Genomic DNA, 18,180 nt, shown 5'->3' with positions numbered 1-18,180 from the left:
CTTCTTCAGAAACAAAATCACTGTTTGGGTTCTACATTCTAACACATTGTTTCAATAAAACCACAAAAGAAAATATTTTTCCATTTTCTTTAATAGCTGAATGCACAATTGAAACAATAAATGGAGCACATGCATTTAAAAACTGGGTGAGCAAGACAAAAGTACAAAATAATACAAAAAGTAATAGTTATAATTACTAGGAATGTAATTTCTAAACATAACATGTAAAACCAAATAGCAATATCACTCGTCATTTGCACTGTAACAAAAAATTGACCACTTCTGTACAACAGTTAAACATTTACTTACTAGTCTATTTTTACAACATTAACTACATCCACGGGTATTGTAGAGTTATATTTTTATTTCTTTTTGTTGTTTACACTGGCCTTAGTGGTGCCTTTTCACTCCTCTCATTGAGCTAGTGTTGTCAATTAAAGTTCTTACATGTCCTCATGGTAACTGTCAGTTTATAATGTGAGAGAGAGAGAGAGAGAGAGAGAGAGAGAGAGAGAGAGAGAGAGAGGTGATATATTTATTAGGTCACTCACTTAACTGTATAATGTATATTGGTGGTGGTGATATTCCTGAGATCAGTTGTTCAACTAGAGCTTCAAATCCTCGATAAATTTAGGAATTTGTCAGGCTAAGACACCCATAGTGCCAATAGGACTGGAGGTGAGAAGGAAGTGACTTGTAGAAACAATTGAGAAAAAGCTTGATATTAGTGTTGAATTTATAGTTTTCACAGTTGATAGACTTATTGATGACAGTTGCCCTCTGATAGTGAGGGTAGGATTTGAAGAAAAAGGATAGACATCTAAAAATATCTGAAAAGTGATAGTGATATCACCATCATCATTAATTATTATTTCATGTGGCTCAATGACCTGGTGCAAGTCTTCCAAACAAACGCCACTTCAGTGACTTGCATGCCCCTAACTTAACTCAGTTATCAAACTAGAGAAAGGAGGGGACCTACAGTTTAATGTGGAATCAGTGACTCCTAACATCACAGAGAGGTTGAACTCTACATTAAAACATAGAGTGAAAAACATGCTTTACGTCTAGACCAGTAGCCCAATAGTTGGGACAAAACCTGATGGAAAATCACTGGGGATGAGGCATGCCTAGCACACTTCAGTGTGGGATAGGAAGATGGTAACATGGAAGAATAATCATCATACCCAGAGCCTCTGGATGGTTACAGTTACAACGAAATTTCACATCCGCTAGCTGTGTGGGGATGGGAAGAGGGTGACATGGAAACATAATTAAAATTAGTGTCACAGCCAAAGATTTCTAAGGTTACTATCTGGACTGGTGCCCTGATGAGATCTCTCTCATAGTGATGGAGTGGGGTGCAAAGAAGGGAAATTCCATCGCACTGTCCTTTACTTAAAATTGGATATTCAAATATTTTACTATGGATCCTCAATCTGTGAGAGATCGTATGTAAAGATGATGCTGGGCAACATAAAGAAAGTTAGTCATAATTTCAATGGCCCTCCCATTTAATTCAAAGAGACAGCAATTTCCATTGAGATTTGTGTTCTTGATCATAAACAGTAAATCACTGAGGCACTCTATTAAGTACTGTGAAGTGTTTCAGGTCATCATGTTTCTTTTACAGGCCATTTCACGTTGCTTGCTCAAGAGTGGGTTTACCAAGAATTTATTTATTATTACATCTGGAAGGAAAAGTATAGGTTTCATTCCTCTCCCTGCCTTAAACAGGACTAGGAAAAATAAGTAACCAGGCAACACTGCTTAATCAGCTAGTTGCGATTAAATACAATGAAAGAAAAACTGTCACCTACATATAACAGAATCTGTGTCGTCATCAGGAATTGATTCACTGTTTTTAGGTGAAAACTTCTTTGGCATTTAGAACTTGCATTTCATAAATTACAAATCAAACTGATATTTAGTCCTTCAAAGGTATTTGTATTTTGTTTCAAAATATAACAGAGCATCTTATATTTACTCAGGACTTTCTTGCTATCAAAAATGGAATTTCTAAATCACATTAGTGACTAGGTAAGTTGTAATGCACAGTTGTAGCTTCACTAGTACTTTCCAAGTACTAATATTCATGAAAGCAAGAGCCATTGCTCACTGTTCTTTTGTTAACTGTGCTTGTCTATCTTGAAGATCTATTGCCGCCAGATTATTACATGCTACATATCCTTGAAGAAGAGAAATAAGTGCTTTAACAAAAGCAACAGGTGCTGTTAAATATGCTACAATACGGAAGAGACCCAGGCCTGCAACTGTAACAGAAATTACTGACAATTAGTACATGTAAATATTTGAAAGAATTTTTAAGATCATACCAGTATTTCATGAATAGCTAATAAGCCACTAAGCCTGTGATTAATAATGTAAAACTGAAATTAGCAAAAGAAAGGAAAAATTATACACTTGAAAAATTACATTGACTAATTAATCCTCAAAACTTTCAAGATACTTTGTCAAGTTCATTCCTGGTACTGGGATCACCACCACAACTAAGAAACAGTAAAAGATACAGACATACCTACAGGACCTTCAGTGAAATACAAGAGGTACAAACTAGCATAAAACGCTTCATTTCCTGCACACATAAAGAACAGAACAGGACGTGATGTGTAGTAGATTCTCATAATTGGGTTACCAGACAAGTCAATAAACTTGTGACTCGCTTTTCCTTGAAGAAGACTCCTGCAGCAGATGGATAAAATCCATTACAAAAAGTAAGCTACATGTACTGCAATCATATGATACTTAATTATGAGAGCAATATCTAATTAATAATACTTTGCTTTAACAACTTACATAAATTATACTGTATACTACTTACGTGTGCAGATATATCCAGTGACAAGCTATGTCAATTGTTATACTTAATTGGAACAAGAACATGTGTTGTGGGTAAAAGTAGCTCAATGTAACTATTAGGCACATTGTACCACATCGATCTGTTAGCTGATCCAGCATGGCTCCAAATTTTGTACCTGTAACATGTCTTATATTGTACAAAATACCAGTATAAATGTATAAAAGGTGAGTAGGATACAATGGAGAATGCAACTCTCTCTCTCTCTCTCTCTCTCTCTCTCTCTCTCTCTCTCTCTCTGTGTGTGTGTGTGTGTGTGTGTGTGAGAGAGAGAGAGAGAGAGAGAGAGAGAGAGAGAGCACTAGCTATCTCTGCCCAAAAGGTTAGCTACAAGGTTAAAATATATGTTGTAACAGTAGAACATCATCTGTGATTCAATATGTATTTGCCATATGCAACATAATTTTCCATCTATAAAACTGAATACGAACAAATCAGTTCCATAAAGAACTATTTCTCCTCAGCATGTTATACTCTGATGGTCTTATCTGTTTGTGACACCCAATGTCTTCTATAATGACATACTATTCCAAGCTATTCTCAGTTCTTAGCTATGGGATTTCTTTCTGGGGATCAAAAGCACAAAACATGGACTCAATTTATGAACTGGAGAAAAAGGCCATAAGAATAATAACCAGAACTAGCTGTTAGCCTCATTGTAAAGAACTATTTAAAAACCAAAAGTGGGTACATCTGCCAATCTATTGAGCAAACCAGGGAAACATTACAAAGTATTTCACTAACAGTTTTTTATATAACCATGGACCTATATTCAGTACGGGCTTCGATTTACCAAGGAAAAAAAGAAAAAAAATTCAAAATGGCACTTGCTATCAGGGAATAAAACTGTATAATAATTTGCCCAAGAAAGTGAAAGAGATTACTAAAACACATCTACTGAAAAAAGGCAGCTAAAACATTCTTTCTAAGCTCTACATACTAAACTATTAAGGATTACTTGGAGGACTCAAGGTAGTGATTAATAATGAAAGAGAACAACTGCAACAACCTGTCACATTTCAGTGCATGACCAAGGTTTTCTGCTTTTACAAGAAGACTGTGTCAAGATCTAAAGAGTGTAACGGTAATATCTTGTCATTCTCTTGAGCTCAAGATCTGTCTCATCATGGGAGAATGCTGCCTCAATCTTCAGATGGACCGAAGAAAGGATACAGAGTATAACTGACTGCTACATCATCATCATAATTAGCCATCTGAATCCAGAGTATACTTGAATGTGGCCCCTGAGTTAGTTTTCCAAACAGTCTGGAGTTAGGGCAGGGGCACAGCAGCAGCTTCTTGGTCCAGAAGTCATCAGCGGGCATCCTTAGAGGGTTTTTTATATTATAAGTTATCTGAAGCAACTTGTGTGTAAATCAGGAACCAACCAAATGAGGTGGTGCGGTTGTTAAAACATTGACCTTACATTTGAGGGGGATGGAATTTGCTCTGTTTGGCCATCCTGATTTGATTTTTCTAAGGTTCCCCAAATCACTTCAGGCATATGTCGGGATGGTTCTTTCATGAAGGCCACGGCTAACCACCTATCCTGTCCTCATAGAACATACTTATGTATTGTTTGTATATTTATATTTTGAGCTATTGTTTGTCATTGTATTACCCTGACAATTCCTACATCATAGTTAGATGATCCTTGGACAAATAAAATAGCATATTAATCTTGAATTATTTGCTCATTTAATCTCACTGTATACCATGCTACATTTTTTAAATTGTTCTTTCACAAAGATTGTGTCACAAGTTAAAATGTGACTTCCTCTTGGATTCATGAATGTTGAGCTTTAAGGGCAGACCTGAGAGATCCCACACAGTGATAAGCCCTGCTCCTCTAGTGACTGTGCCGGAACATTTTTTATGGTCACCAAAAAGTCTAAAAGATGAAGTGCATGTAAGATAAAATACGGCAAGTCCAGCATCTACAGAATTTTTAGCATTTCAGAGTTTAACATGTACATGTCAGAGAGTTTTGCAGATGACATGAACTGCACAATGGCACAATGTGCTTGGTCGCTGGAAGTCATACAGATCGAGGTCTTCAAAGGGAAAATGGTTTACTACAATGACACACAATTTAAGTTGCCTGCAACAGTAAACCAACATGTGTTCCGGGTGTAGGTGTCTACGTTTTTCTGTCGAAAGGAAGTTGTTTACTGTAATGGAATGCTTGTTAAGGGAAAGAATGTGGGAACTCATACAAGCGAAGGAAATGAGAGGGCTGTGCTTCCCTGAAAGGCAATTTTTCAAAACTTTAGATAAAATAAAGAGTTGGAACTGAATTTCTCATAATTTACCAGATTTAACATGGCTGGACTGTTACATCATCATCATAATTAGCTATCTGAATCCACTGCTGCCATAAGCCCAGACTTGTCCTTAATTACAGTCTTCTATTATCCACATCCTCTGGTAGCTCTTTTTACATTTTCTGTACTTGTTTTTAACATTTATCATTGTTAATATTCCCAAAAGCTCTTTCTTATTTTCCCATTCATCTGTTAAGATGGAGGTCGGGTGTATGTGGTGAGGTGGGAGAAATGTCCATCGCACTGCAGGTGGATGCGGCAGGACCCTCATCTGCTTCTTACATATTTGTCAGTCTGATTTTGGACTCTCATCTGATTCTGCCATATTCGTCAGTCTGATTTTGTGCCTCTTATACATATCCTGAAACTGCTCTTAAAATTTAGTGTTGTCAGTGTTCTAGCCACAGCAGCCAGAGACAGAGGTCTCGTAAGTTGTGTGAATATATATATATATATATATATATATATATATATATATATATATATATATATATATATATATATGGTTATAATAGAGGGAAACATTCCACGTAGGAAAAATATATCTAAAAACAAAGATGATGTGACTTACCAAATGACAGTGCTTGCAGGTCGACAGACACACACTGTCGACCTGCCAGCACTTTCATTTGGTAAGTCACAACAAAAGCGCTGGCAGGTCGATACACACACAAAATCCGAGCTTTCGCAACCCCTGGTTGCTTCGTCAGGAAAGAGGGAAGGAGAGGGAAAGATAAAAGGATGTGGGTTTTAAGGGAGAGGGTAAGGAGTCATTCCAATCCCGGGAGCGGAAAAACTTACCTTAGGGGGAAAAAAGGACAGGTATACACTCGCACACACACACATATCCAGCCGCACATACCGCTTTTGTTTGGTAAGTCTCATCATCTTTGTTTTTAGATATATTTTTCCCAAGTGGAATGTTTCCCTATAAAAAAAGCGCTGGCAGGTCGATAGACACACAAACAAACACAAACATACACACAAAATTCAAGCTTTCGCAACAAACTGTTGCCTCATCAGGAAAGAGGGAAGGAGAGGGGAAGACGAAAGGAAGTGGGTTTTAAGGGAGAGGGTAAGGAGTCATTCCAATCCCGGGAGCGGAAAGACTTACCTTAGGGGGAAAAAAGGACAGGTATACACTCGCACACACGCACATATCCATCCACACATACAGACACAAGCAGACATATTGGTCTTTAAATATGTCTGCTTGTGTCTGTATGTGTGGATGGATATGTGCGTGTGTGCGAGTGTATACCTGTCCTTTTTTCCCCCTAAGGTAAGTCTTTCCGCTCCCGGGATTGGAATGACTCCTTACCCTCTCCCTTAAAACCCACTTCCTTTCGTCTTTCCCTCTCCTTCCCTCTTTCCAAATGAGGCAACAGTTTGTTGCGAAAGCTTGCATTTCATGTGTATGTTTGTGTGTCTATCGACCTGCCAGCACTTTCGTTCGGTAAGTCACATCATCTGTGTTTTTTATATATATATATATATATATATATGGTCTGTATGTGTGGATGGATATGTGCGTGTGTGCGAGTGTATACCTGTCCTTTTTTCCCCCTAAGGTAAGTCTTTCCGCTCCCGGGATTGGAATGACTCCTTACCCTCTCCCTTAAAACCCACTTCCTTTCGTCTTCCCCTCTCCTTCCCTCTTTCCTGATGAGGCAACAGTTTGTTGCGAAAGCTTGAATTTTGTGTGTATGTTTGTGTTTGTGTGTCTATCGACCTGCCAGCGCTTTCGTTCGGTAAGTCACCTCATCTTTGTTTTTATATATAATTTTTCCCACGTGGAATGTTTCCTTCTATTATAATGATATATATGTGTGTGTGTGTGTGTGTGTGTCAGTCAGTCTTTCCATTGTGCCTGTCTGTGACTCTATGTCTGCTCAATATCGTGAGTAGCAATCTTTCCTTTTCATGATATTGTTTTCTGGTTCTCTCTTTCATACTATTTTCCACGTGATATGATAGTATACTTAGATAGCTTTTACTTCTGGTTACCAAGAATGTTCTCTATGGGCACAATTCATGGAAGAGGGACTGAAAATCTCGTACTTTGATTCATTAATCTCTATACAACCATCCAATTATAAAATCCATGCTGTTTCTGCATGCTTTCTAACGTCATCTACCCACTTTGGATTAACTTGTCTAACTGTTAAGTGAGACCATAAGAACATAAGAAAGATTTTATTATTGTAATTTTTATGTGGTTCTGTGATTATTGATTTACTTTATGACTTAAGACAGTTGCTTGATGTTTGGGCTAGCAGCCAGATTAATTATATTTGAGAGTTATGCCTAGAGATGAAGCATTATTTTCAAAATTGGAATTTTAATAAATGAATGGCCATAATGTGTAAACAACCACGTTTGGAAATTACATGTAGGCTGAGGACCCATCAAACAAACAAACAAAATTTTCCCTGATTGTTTGATATAGTTTCAGATATTCCATATTTAAGTCCCACAAATTCTTTTTCATTATCATATCAAATGCTCCACATTTTAACAGCCATACGTTAATTCCTCAAATTAATTAATAGAGAATAAAAAGTAGTTACACAGCAGGAAAGATACTTACTTTGATTAAAATACCTGGCAGCATGTCCATCTATTGCATCAAGCAATGAACTTATGATGTAGCACCAAGAAGCTATAATGTGATTTGTAGGCATATAGTAAAATGAAATAAGGGCAAGCACAATTCTTGCATAACCTGAGAAAAAAAAGACGATCCTTGGAGCATCACATATATTAATTTAGATGACTTTCAAAAATCATCAGTAAAAAGAAACCAATTACCTATGATGTTTGGCACAAACAAGAAAACATTCTCCATGTTTTGCTGAGTAACTTTCAACTATTAGGTGATCAGCAAATAATAACCTGTGGAAAGAAATTTTCCTTGGAACATAAACTGTATTCCAACAAAAATATTGCTTATTTCTAGATATTAACAGGAAAATGAAAACCGTAAGTGTTGAAAACCCGCACACTGCTCAACGAAAGTTTGGAATACTATCGTAAAATGTAATCTATGATACTAGAGGTCTCATTCACCTAGGCACTTCATGCATGAGTTAGAGCCCAAATACTGGGCCGTGTTTATTATTGGCGTGCTTTGTGGCCATTTCCCGGTCATGTAAATATACAGCACATCGCGAGCAGTCCAGTATCGACAACAGCTTCAGTCAGTTTGTGTTCAGCACTGCAGTAACAAGCCACATAGATGCATACAACACTTTGATAGAGTCAGGATAGTGGCTTTGCTGTCAGTAGGTCATACACAGCATGATGTTGCTGATTGGTTACATGTCACTCAGAATGGCGTGTCTGAGGTGTGGAGAAAGTACAGAGAGATGGGAAATGTGAACAATAGGCCTTGCAGTGCAGGATCGTTTCCTCCAATTGTGGCTCATAGGCGCCCAACATCAACTGCCAGAAATACTGGAAATGACTTCTGCTGAGCAACAGTAGTTCATATGGCTCTTGTAAATCAACATTGGGTCATTGTGGAATGGGGTACTGTCATGTTTGCTCATGAGATCAGGATTGGTTTGCAACTGGATACTAGATGTGTTAGGGTCTGCAGAAGCACTAGACGACATCAGGGACACCAATGTTTTCAGGAAGTCCATCTGTTTGCAGGTGTAAGTGTAATATTCTGGGCGGCAATAATGATTGAATGGCATACCCCTCTAATTCCCATCTATGGCAATTTGACTAGCCCCTGATACCTCCAAGAGGTCCTACAAACGATTGTAAGCCCCAGCAGATATGAAGTTGGTGACAACTTCACCCTAATCAATGATAATGCAAGACCGTACCGTACTCTAGCAGTCTCTCAGTGTCTTCAAAGATGCAACATCTACCAATGCACTGGCCAGCACAGCCACAGGCATGAATGCAATGGAGCATGCATAGGACATGTTGAACGTGGCCATTGCACAGTGTCCAAATCCACCTTACAATCCTCAGGACCTCACTGAAGCTGCCATTGAGGAGTGGGACCTCATACCCCATAATAAACTTGATCATCTCATGAAGAGCATGTCTAGCAGAGTGGAAGAAATCTGTGTGCAGGACGGACATATTCACTACTATAAAGACTGTTAATCATCATCATGAGATAAAGATGTTCACTGTTTTTGTTTTCAAAATGTAGGCTTAGGAGAGAGCCTGCTTTGTTTTGTAATGATTTTTTGTAACTAAACAAATTGTTCTCATTTTCAGAAGGAATCGTGTTTACTTTGCTGATAAGGTGTAGTTCAAACCTCAATAGGTGTACTGTAAGAAATCACTGCAGGAGACTCTGTGATATTCCAGTCTTCTGTTGAGGTGTGTATATCTGGTTCAGTTACCTTAATGATATATTGTTTTTATTACACTGGGAAGAGCTACGTGTTTAATAATAATCTAAATCTAGTTTTGGCTTGTGAGAAATGGCTTTGTAAAGTGTGGTAATCAGTGATGCGTGAGTTTCATTAACAGACAAAATAAAATACCTTATTGTAGGAGAAGGAAAAAGCTATACATCACAAATATTAAACTTGACATAGAACATTGACGGTGGCTTTGAGAAATGGCTCGCCACAGGTGCTGTAGTCATTGGCCTCTCTGTGGCTTCTAATACAGTCAGTCATCAGCTTCTTATAACAAAGATGTATGACATCATCAAAGTCTTCAACCTCATGTGCAGCATCAGAAACCTTCTGCAGAACCGGAGATTCTTTGTTAAATTTCAGGGCCAAAGAAGTAGGTGGAGAACACAGAAGAACGGGTTACTGCAAGGCAGTGTGCTCGCACCATTGTTATTCAACATCTACACTAATTATCAGCCATTTCCTGAACGAGCTCAAGTTTTATCTATGCTGATGACTGTGCAATCACTGCTCAGGTCTACAGTTTTGAAAAGCTGGAACAAACCTAGTCTACAGCCCTGGAAAAATTTACCACCTACTATAATGATAACCACATGAAGCTGAATCCTACCAAAACTCACACCTGCACATTCCACCTCAGGAGCAAACAAGCAACTAAAACCATTGAAATCATCTGGACAAGAATTGCTCTTGCACGTGCCCAACTATGAAGTATCTGGGAGTGACTGTACACTTACATTTAAGAAACATTGCCTAAACATGAAACAGAGTGTCTGCTTAAAACAACACTGCGCGAAAACTGATAACCATCATGAACTCATCCATTCGCTGTGAGAAATAGCATGCTAACACTGTGTTACTCCAGTGCCGAATATGCAAGTTCAGCACAGTACAAATCCAGCCATACTATAACCACATAGAAGTGGCTTTTAATGAGATCTGTCACATTATCATGGGTTGAATAAGACCTAAACTTGTAGATAAACTCCACTGTCTTGCTGCAATAGCATCTCCTGAAATTAGACATGAGATAGCTGCTAGATGAGAGAACAGCATGGCTATGACTACAGAAGCTCACCCTTTATAAGGCCATCAGTCCGCACAGCTTCAGCTGAAATATTGGCATGTACGGAAGCTCTTACATGAACACCACTGCAAGCCAGGATCTCAATGTGGTGGGGGAATGCCAACATTTGGAGAAATGAATGGTTTCTAATGAAAAGTTCCCTCCTGGTCATTCGGAGAAGTGGATAACATGGAAGCCTCTCAAGATATTATGTTGTAGTACCATGAGATGCACGGCCAGCCTGCAGGAGAAGGGCCTTCCTGTGGAGTCAGTTTTTCCCACGTGTGGTGGTGTGCAGACTAATAACCATCTACTGCAGTGTTGTTCATCTCCAGCCAAATAAACCATGAGACACCTTATGAGGGCGACACTAAATGAAATTGATATGGGCAATATCTGATCAACCAGTGTATAAACTGATACCAACTGATTTCCATTTGTTCACTGTATACTTTAAACTGACACAATAATAAATAAATAACCAGCCCACAAAAAATGCAAAGTTCATTCCATCTCCTGAAAAGAGTATGACAATGAAAACTGAATTATTCCCGTTGTTTACCTTAAGAAAGGTAAAACAATAATTGGTAAGCAGTAATATAGTGGTGGGCATGATAAGACACACTGTGAAACTTTACTAAATAGCCTTCTCTGAAAACTACCTAGAGCAGATAGTTAGGAACCTCAGTCATGATGGAAATATATTGGATCTAATGGCAACAAATAAACCTGACATCTTGAGGATGCCCACATCGAAACTGGTATCAGTGGTCAAGGTGCAGTTGTGCCAACAATGATTACCACAGTACAAAGAACAACTAAAACAAGCAGAAAGATATATATGTTCAGTAAACTAGATAAAAAATCAGTAGTGTCATATCACAATGAGGAACTTTAAAACTTTCAGCACAGGTCAGGAGCATGTAGAAGAAATCTGGCTCAAGTTTAAAAGAATAGTTGGCCACATATTGGATAAATATGTACTCAGTAGAACAGTTCATATCAGGAGGGAACCTCCATGGTATTCAGTCACTGTGAAGAAACTTCTAACAAAACAGAGATTACTATGTAATAGGTGTAAAACAAAGTGTAGGGCTATAGACCGATAGATGCTGAATGAAATGCGTTTCACTGTCAAAAGAGCAATGCATGTTGCCTTCGAGGACTACCATAGCAGAATATTGACAAGTGACATTTCACAAAATCCAAATAAGTTTTGGCTGTTTATAAAGGCTGTTAGTGGTGCCAAAGTTAGTATCCAGCCCCTAGAGAATGAGACAGAGCTGAAATTTAGGGTAGCAAAGCAAAAGCTGAAATGCTTAACTACATTTCTAAATGTTCCTTTACAAAGGAAAACCCAGCGGACTGTCCCAATTTAATCTCATACCACTGAAAAGATGAATGAAATAAGTATTAGTGTCAGTGGTGTTGAGAAATCGTTAAAACTGAACAAAGATCCAGACCCGATGAAATCCCGGTCAGATTCTGTACTGAATTTGTGGCTGAGTTAGCTTCTCTTCTAACTATAATCTATCATAGATCTCTTGAACAAAAAACTGTGCCCAGTTCTTGGAAAAAGGCACAGGTCACAATCATCTACAAGAAAGGGAATAGTAGTGATACACAAAACTACCATTCAACATCCTTGACATCTATTTGTTGTAGAATCTTAGAATATATTCTGAGTTCAAACATAATGAGGTATCTTGAACAGAATGGCCTCCTCAGTGTCAAACAGCATGGATTTCAAAAACTTCGATCATGTGAAGCCCAACCTGCATTTTTCTCACATGACATACTGAAAGCTTTGAATCAAGGCAACCAGATAGATGCAGTGTTCCTTGATTTCCCAAAGGCATTTGACTCAGTACCACACCTAAGCTTATTGTCAAAAGTGTGATTATATGGGGCATCAAGTGAAATTTGTGACTGGATTTGGGGCTTTTTGGTAGGGAGAACACAGCATGTTATCTTGGATGGAGAGTCATTGTCAGATATAGAAGTAACTTCGGGTGAGCCCCAGGGAAGTGTGTTGGGACCCTTGCTGTTCATGTTGTATGTTAATGACCTTGTAGTAAACATTAATGGTAAAATCATGCTTTTTGTAGATAATGCAGTTATCCATAATGAAGAACTAGATTAGATTAGATTCAGTTTTTGTTCCAAAAACCTGAAAACTGAGATGATTCTCATGGGTATGGAACATGTCAGAAAGTGAAACATAAAACATTTGAATATGGTACTACACTGATCATTTGTCAGGAGATTGTTAAAATAGGTGAATACATAAAATAAACTGGAATTGCTAATATTTACAAAATTAATATACTGTCAGAATGAAACACTGTTATGCACTTTTAATAAATTTATTATACGCAAAATACCTAATCATGACTGTTGTGTCCAACTGCTGTCAAAACTGGTCAAACAATCCCTGGTAAGATATTCATCTATAGAGTAAAAGGAGTTGCCTATCAAAAAGTCTTTCAGACACTGTGCTTTCTCTGAAAGGAACCATGCTTCATCTGTGAGAAGCAGCAAAAAATATTGTCAGACTTTGATAAGATTTCAACTTGGTGCAAAGATTGGCACTTCGCTTTCAATGTTCAGGAATGTAAAAATGTGCCCTTCACAAAACAAGAAAATGTGATATCCCATCACTATAATATCAGTGAGTCATTGTTGGACTCAGCTAGCTCGTACAAATACCTGGGTGGAACACTTTGTAGGGATAAGAAATGGAGTGATCACATAGGTTCAGTCGAGGGTAAAGAAAGTGGTACTATTTTGCTTATTTGTAGAACACTGGGGAAGTGCAATCAAGTCTTCAACAGAGATTGCTCACAAATCGCAAGTGCTCCAGTGTGTGAGGCCCGTACCAGATAGGATTAATAGGGGATATTGAATGTATACAGAGAAGGGAAGCACAAATGTTCACAGGTTTGTTTAATCCACAGCAGAGTGTCACAGAGATAATGAACAAACTGAACTGGCAGATTCTTGAAAACAGACATAAACTATCCCAATAAAGCCTATCAATAAAGTTTCAAGAACTGGCTTTAAATGATTACTCTAGGGATACACTACAATCACCTATGTACAGTTCACATATGGATCATGAGAATAAGGTTAGAATAATTACCGCACACACAGAGGCATTCAAACAGTCATTCTTCCTGCACTCCATATGTGAATGGATCATGAAGAAACCCTAATAACTGGTACAAAGGAACGTACAAGCTTCACAGTGCTTCATAGTGCTTCACAGAGTATAGATGTAGGTGTACAATTATGAATGTGTTCTGGGCTAATCAGATGAAATAAGGCACAAAACAAGATTACTGATCCCCCATGTACTCAGTCATTATTTTCATTGGTTTCAGAAATACTTTTGATTTTGTTGACAGGGAAAACTTTGACAAAAGGGAGCCGGATATATAGAGTTGAATCAAAATTGGCAAAATGCAATATGTAAATATTTTACAAATAATGTCATAAATAAAACTGATAGATGAAATGTCAAAATATATACAATAGTACGACAAGTCGGTGAGCTCCAAAGTATTTCAATTCTATTCTGGTGAACATCTTAAGAATCCGATATGAAATATTATCAGAGTATAAAATTTTACTAATGATGCTGGAAAGGCAGCAGAGGGGACAAAGTTGTTACATTAAATTGTCTGGCATTTGTTGTGTTTTGCTATCCTTTCTGAAAGTTTAACAAATGTGACAATGCAAGTCAATCACTTGGTGGAGACAGCTAACAAAACAGTTTTAGGAAACTCTGTAGGGGAAAAATTTATAATACAGTAATTGAATTTGATGCCATAGAAAGGGTTTTCAAACATCTAGGAGAAATTTCCTGGCAGATTAAAACTGTGTGCCCGAACTCGAGTTCGAGTCTCGGTCGGGCACACAGTTTTAATCTGCCAGGAAGTTTCATATCAGTGCACACTCCGCTGCAGAGTGAAAATCTCATCTAGGAGAAATATTAAAGAAAATGGTCTAGAAAAATTTGTTGTGTATGAAGAAAAGATTATGTGAGATCAAAAAATTCTATGGTATCATAAGGAGTTCTGTAGTATTACAAGGAATGTTTACAACACAACAGGTAGATCCAACAATCTTAAAATACACTGGTGGAACAATATACCTACAGGTAAGTAAATACCTGTAATTATGAGTTAGATAAATTAGAAATATTGGGAAGAAGAAGTAATATGGGAAGAAGACATAATATGAAAACAGAACTTGACGAGCGTGTAGCCATCCTTACCAAATTACAAAATAATTTGTGATGTTAATCTAAAATAACTCATTCTGCATCATGGCAATTTGCCCTGCAAATGATTCATAGAACATGAAACTGACAAGCTATATGGAGTGCTCTCTCTAGTCTGGGAAAAGATGACAGAATAGAGATGTTGATAAATCAGTTTTATTGTAGTCATATATTCCTTGATGGCTTAGAAATCTATGGCTAGGGGGGAAAAAAAACCTTACGAAATAAAGACATGAAACTTACATTATCATATGAAGCAAAATTATTTAGTAGTGGTCTGTAATAATAATAACAGCATGTTGGTTGGAACGGTACTCTGAGGTAGTTAATATTATTCCCAATAGCAAGTATATATACAGATAAAACAATAAACAGAACAACGTGAAAAAAACAAAATGTGAAGTTATAACTAAACTGTGGAAGCCTTGATGAAGACTGGAGTGTTTGTACACAATTAATTGGTGAGGTGCTGAAGGCGTATCACTTTCATGTACTGGAAATTAAGCTGTCTCTCGTGGCTTTCAATCTTCTATCCGCAACTAATTTTTGCAACAAAAGGGGGAGGGGTTCGTATTATTGCAGAGAGGCATTCATTAATTTTCAGTGGTGGTGGTGGTGGTTAGTGTTTAACGTCCCGTTGACAACGAGGTCATTAGAGACGGAGCGCAAGCTCGGGCTAGGGAAGGATTGGGAAGGAAATCGGCCATGCCCTTTCACAGGAACCATCTCGGCATTTGCCTGTAGCGATTTAGGGAAATCACGGAAAACCTAAATCAGGATGGCCGGAGACGGGATTGAACCGTCGACCTCCCGAATGCGAGTCCAGTGTGCTAACCACTGCGCCACCTCGCTCGGTATTAATTTTCAGTTCAGGATCATATGAAACCTGTCTGAAAATGACTGAGTATTTAATGTGGTTCATACAGCTAAAAAAATGGTTTCAATTAAACAAGATATGATCAACGTTTTATCCTCTACTAGCTTCTACAGTAAAAGGAGGAGGGACAGGCATTTATATTACCACATACAGGCATTCATTAAGTTTTAGTTCAGAACCACAATAACCTTTTCTGAAAATGACTGATTGTGAATGTGACTCATGCCTTTTAGAACAGATCTACTACTCAGTGAACCTAGTAATCTAAGATACAAATGGTTTCAGTTAAATGAGGTACATTACAATAGCAAATAAACATAGTGGTTTTTTGGTACTGTTTTGCCACATCATTGTATTACAACCTGAGTGTGCAACAGACATCAAGTCTATTCATCAGCAAAGTGTTCAGAACATTGCTGGCATTACATGGTATTCTTGTAAAATAATGAAACCAATCTATTTTAAGATGTATTCTTCATGAAATGCATCTCTTTCTGCAAGGCCAATTTTAGCTCTTTGGCACACTAACGTTCCTTTAAGGTCTGTGAGAAACACTGGAAGTATTATATTGGTTTACAAGCAATAGAAAGTTATATAGATAGAACAATGTAATAATTCACTAATTCCACAAGAATGTCAGGTAAAAACCAATAAAAAGTTGTTATGTTTCTGGTAGATATATTGAGAACTTCACTGATTGATTGTTGTACAACACTTCCTGCACTAGCAAAATATCTCTTATTCAGTGATAAGGAACACAACATTGCAACAGGAGTGAAGCAGTACTCAGATACAGCTGAAGGAGGGAGGGCGGGAGGGGGGGGGGGGGGGGGGGAGAGGCAACCTTGACAGTTTGCAGTGCCTCCGAATGTTTTGTCAAAATAGTGTGCACTTCCTTATTATTACAATAAACACGAAAAATAGCTAAAATTGTGGTTACTTTCATAAAATGACTAGCAGATTTCTCCACCTCTGTCCAATGGTGAACTTTGCAAGACCATTTATGGAGATGGCAAAGAGTACAATTGTCTTGATACTGGCAAAAGAACTACTGTGTTTGAATGGGGCCAAATACAACGATCATTTTTACAGGGAATCTGTCTGGTTGTGTTTGTAGTAGCAATTGCTGCAGGGAACTGTCCATTCTTATCTACAGCTAACCCTACATTAATATTTTGCAAACTATTACGAAGTTCATGGCGGTGTGTACAACACATTAGGAATATTGAGATCATCAGGAACACACAGATTAGCATTTTGCTGCAGCAACTTTGTTTTCCCTCCGCTCGCCCTTCCACCCATCATTCTGTCCAGCAGATAGATGTATTTGCATGGAAGTAAATATTTAGATTAAATACATTTGTTTACAATAAAGTTTTGATCATAATATAAATCATTTTATGACGTCGAAGGTCAAATTATATACGCAAATGTCTGTTTCGTTTACGCATGTACAACCTGTGTGAAGCACTTTTGTAATATACTTCCGGTCTTGATGATACACTAGGGATGTGGAATACATGTAAATATGGTTCCTATGTATTAATACAACTTAAATATTATAATCTGCTCTGAGAAAATCTGTACAGCAATGTTGAAACACTAAACAAAAAATTAAAAACGGATGGTAACTGAACCGGTATGATAACCAGTGGATTGTGCCAACAATATTCTATTGGAAATGTAACTACTCAGGTAAATATCGAAAATATCAATTAAACTTTTTGTCAAGGCGAGTTAAAAGTTTGACTGCGAGAACTGGATTACTGGAAATTAATTTTCTCGATCAATATTGTCAATTTAAATGGTACTGGCAGGTCAGGGTTTTGGACATTAGATACAGTACAGGGTTTTGAGAAAATATGTGGCTTACTAAAACAATTCACGACCCTGAAAAGCTGGAAAGTACGCCGATAGAAATTTTTTGTTGCACCTTGTTTATCTTTTCTTTACAACACAAATAATCCGTTTGTACACCTGCAAAAAGTTGCGCCTCTTTCCTACGCGTCAATTGCCGTCGACAGTCGACATGACCTAATCGATATGCGGCCCGCCGACTCGTATTTGAAACTGCCTAGATCATCGTCAGGATTTTATCAAATTTCACCAGCATTGTATGACTATAGTGAATCTGTATTATGCGTATGTATTATATGTAACCACGTATTGTTTCAACTTTTCAATCTCAGACATTTCGGAATATAATGTCCATATCCATTCCTTCCTTGCTTATTTTATCAAATAAAAGGGTTCCAAGAGCTTTTGTTAAAAAAAATCCTTTACCGGTTACAAATGTCGATGAACTTTCCTATTTTCTCGCATGGTGTATTTAGTCAACTTCGTCCCTTGCCATCTCCAT

The 18,180-nt window shown here is 37.7% G+C and overlaps 1 protein-coding gene across 4 annotated transcripts; it reads right to left on the bottom strand.

Moving 5' to 3' along the window:
• Nucleotides 1-101: 101 nt before the first annotated feature.
• On the bottom strand, nt 102-18,139 carry LOC124712009 (CDP-diacylglycerol--inositol 3-phosphatidyltransferase). Of its 4 annotated transcripts, none has more exons than XM_047242300.1 (6): nt 18,105-18,139; nt 8,014-8,097; nt 7,793-7,927; nt 2,843-2,996; nt 2,540-2,703; nt 102-2,273 (listed from the first exon to the last, which is right to left on the bottom strand). In XM_047242300.1, exons 2-6 carry the CDS (start codon nt 8,048-8,050, stop codon nt 2,116-2,118), a joined length of 648 nt encoding a protein of 215 aa, XP_047098256.1. In that variant the 5' UTR covers nt 8,051-8,097; nt 18,105-18,139; the 3' UTR covers nt 102-2,115. The 4 variants fall into 4 exon arrangements, with proteins under 4 accessions (XP_047098256.1, XP_047098254.1, XP_047098255.1 ...); XM_047242298.1 differs by lacking the exon at nt 18,105-18,139 and adding an exon at nt 17,695-17,837; XM_047242299.1 differs by lacking the exon at nt 18,105-18,139 and adding an exon at nt 17,755-17,833.
• Nucleotides 18,140-18,180: the final 41 nt, after the last annotated feature.

This window comes from Schistocerca piceifrons, chromosome 8 (assembly GCF_021461385.2).
Source record: "Schistocerca piceifrons isolate TAMUIC-IGC-003096 chromosome 8, iqSchPice1.1, whole genome shotgun sequence".
Lineage (NCBI taxonomy): Eukaryota > Metazoa > Arthropoda > Insecta > Orthoptera > Acrididae > Schistocerca > Schistocerca piceifrons.
This window is presented reverse-complemented; position numbering and strand designations above follow the sequence as displayed.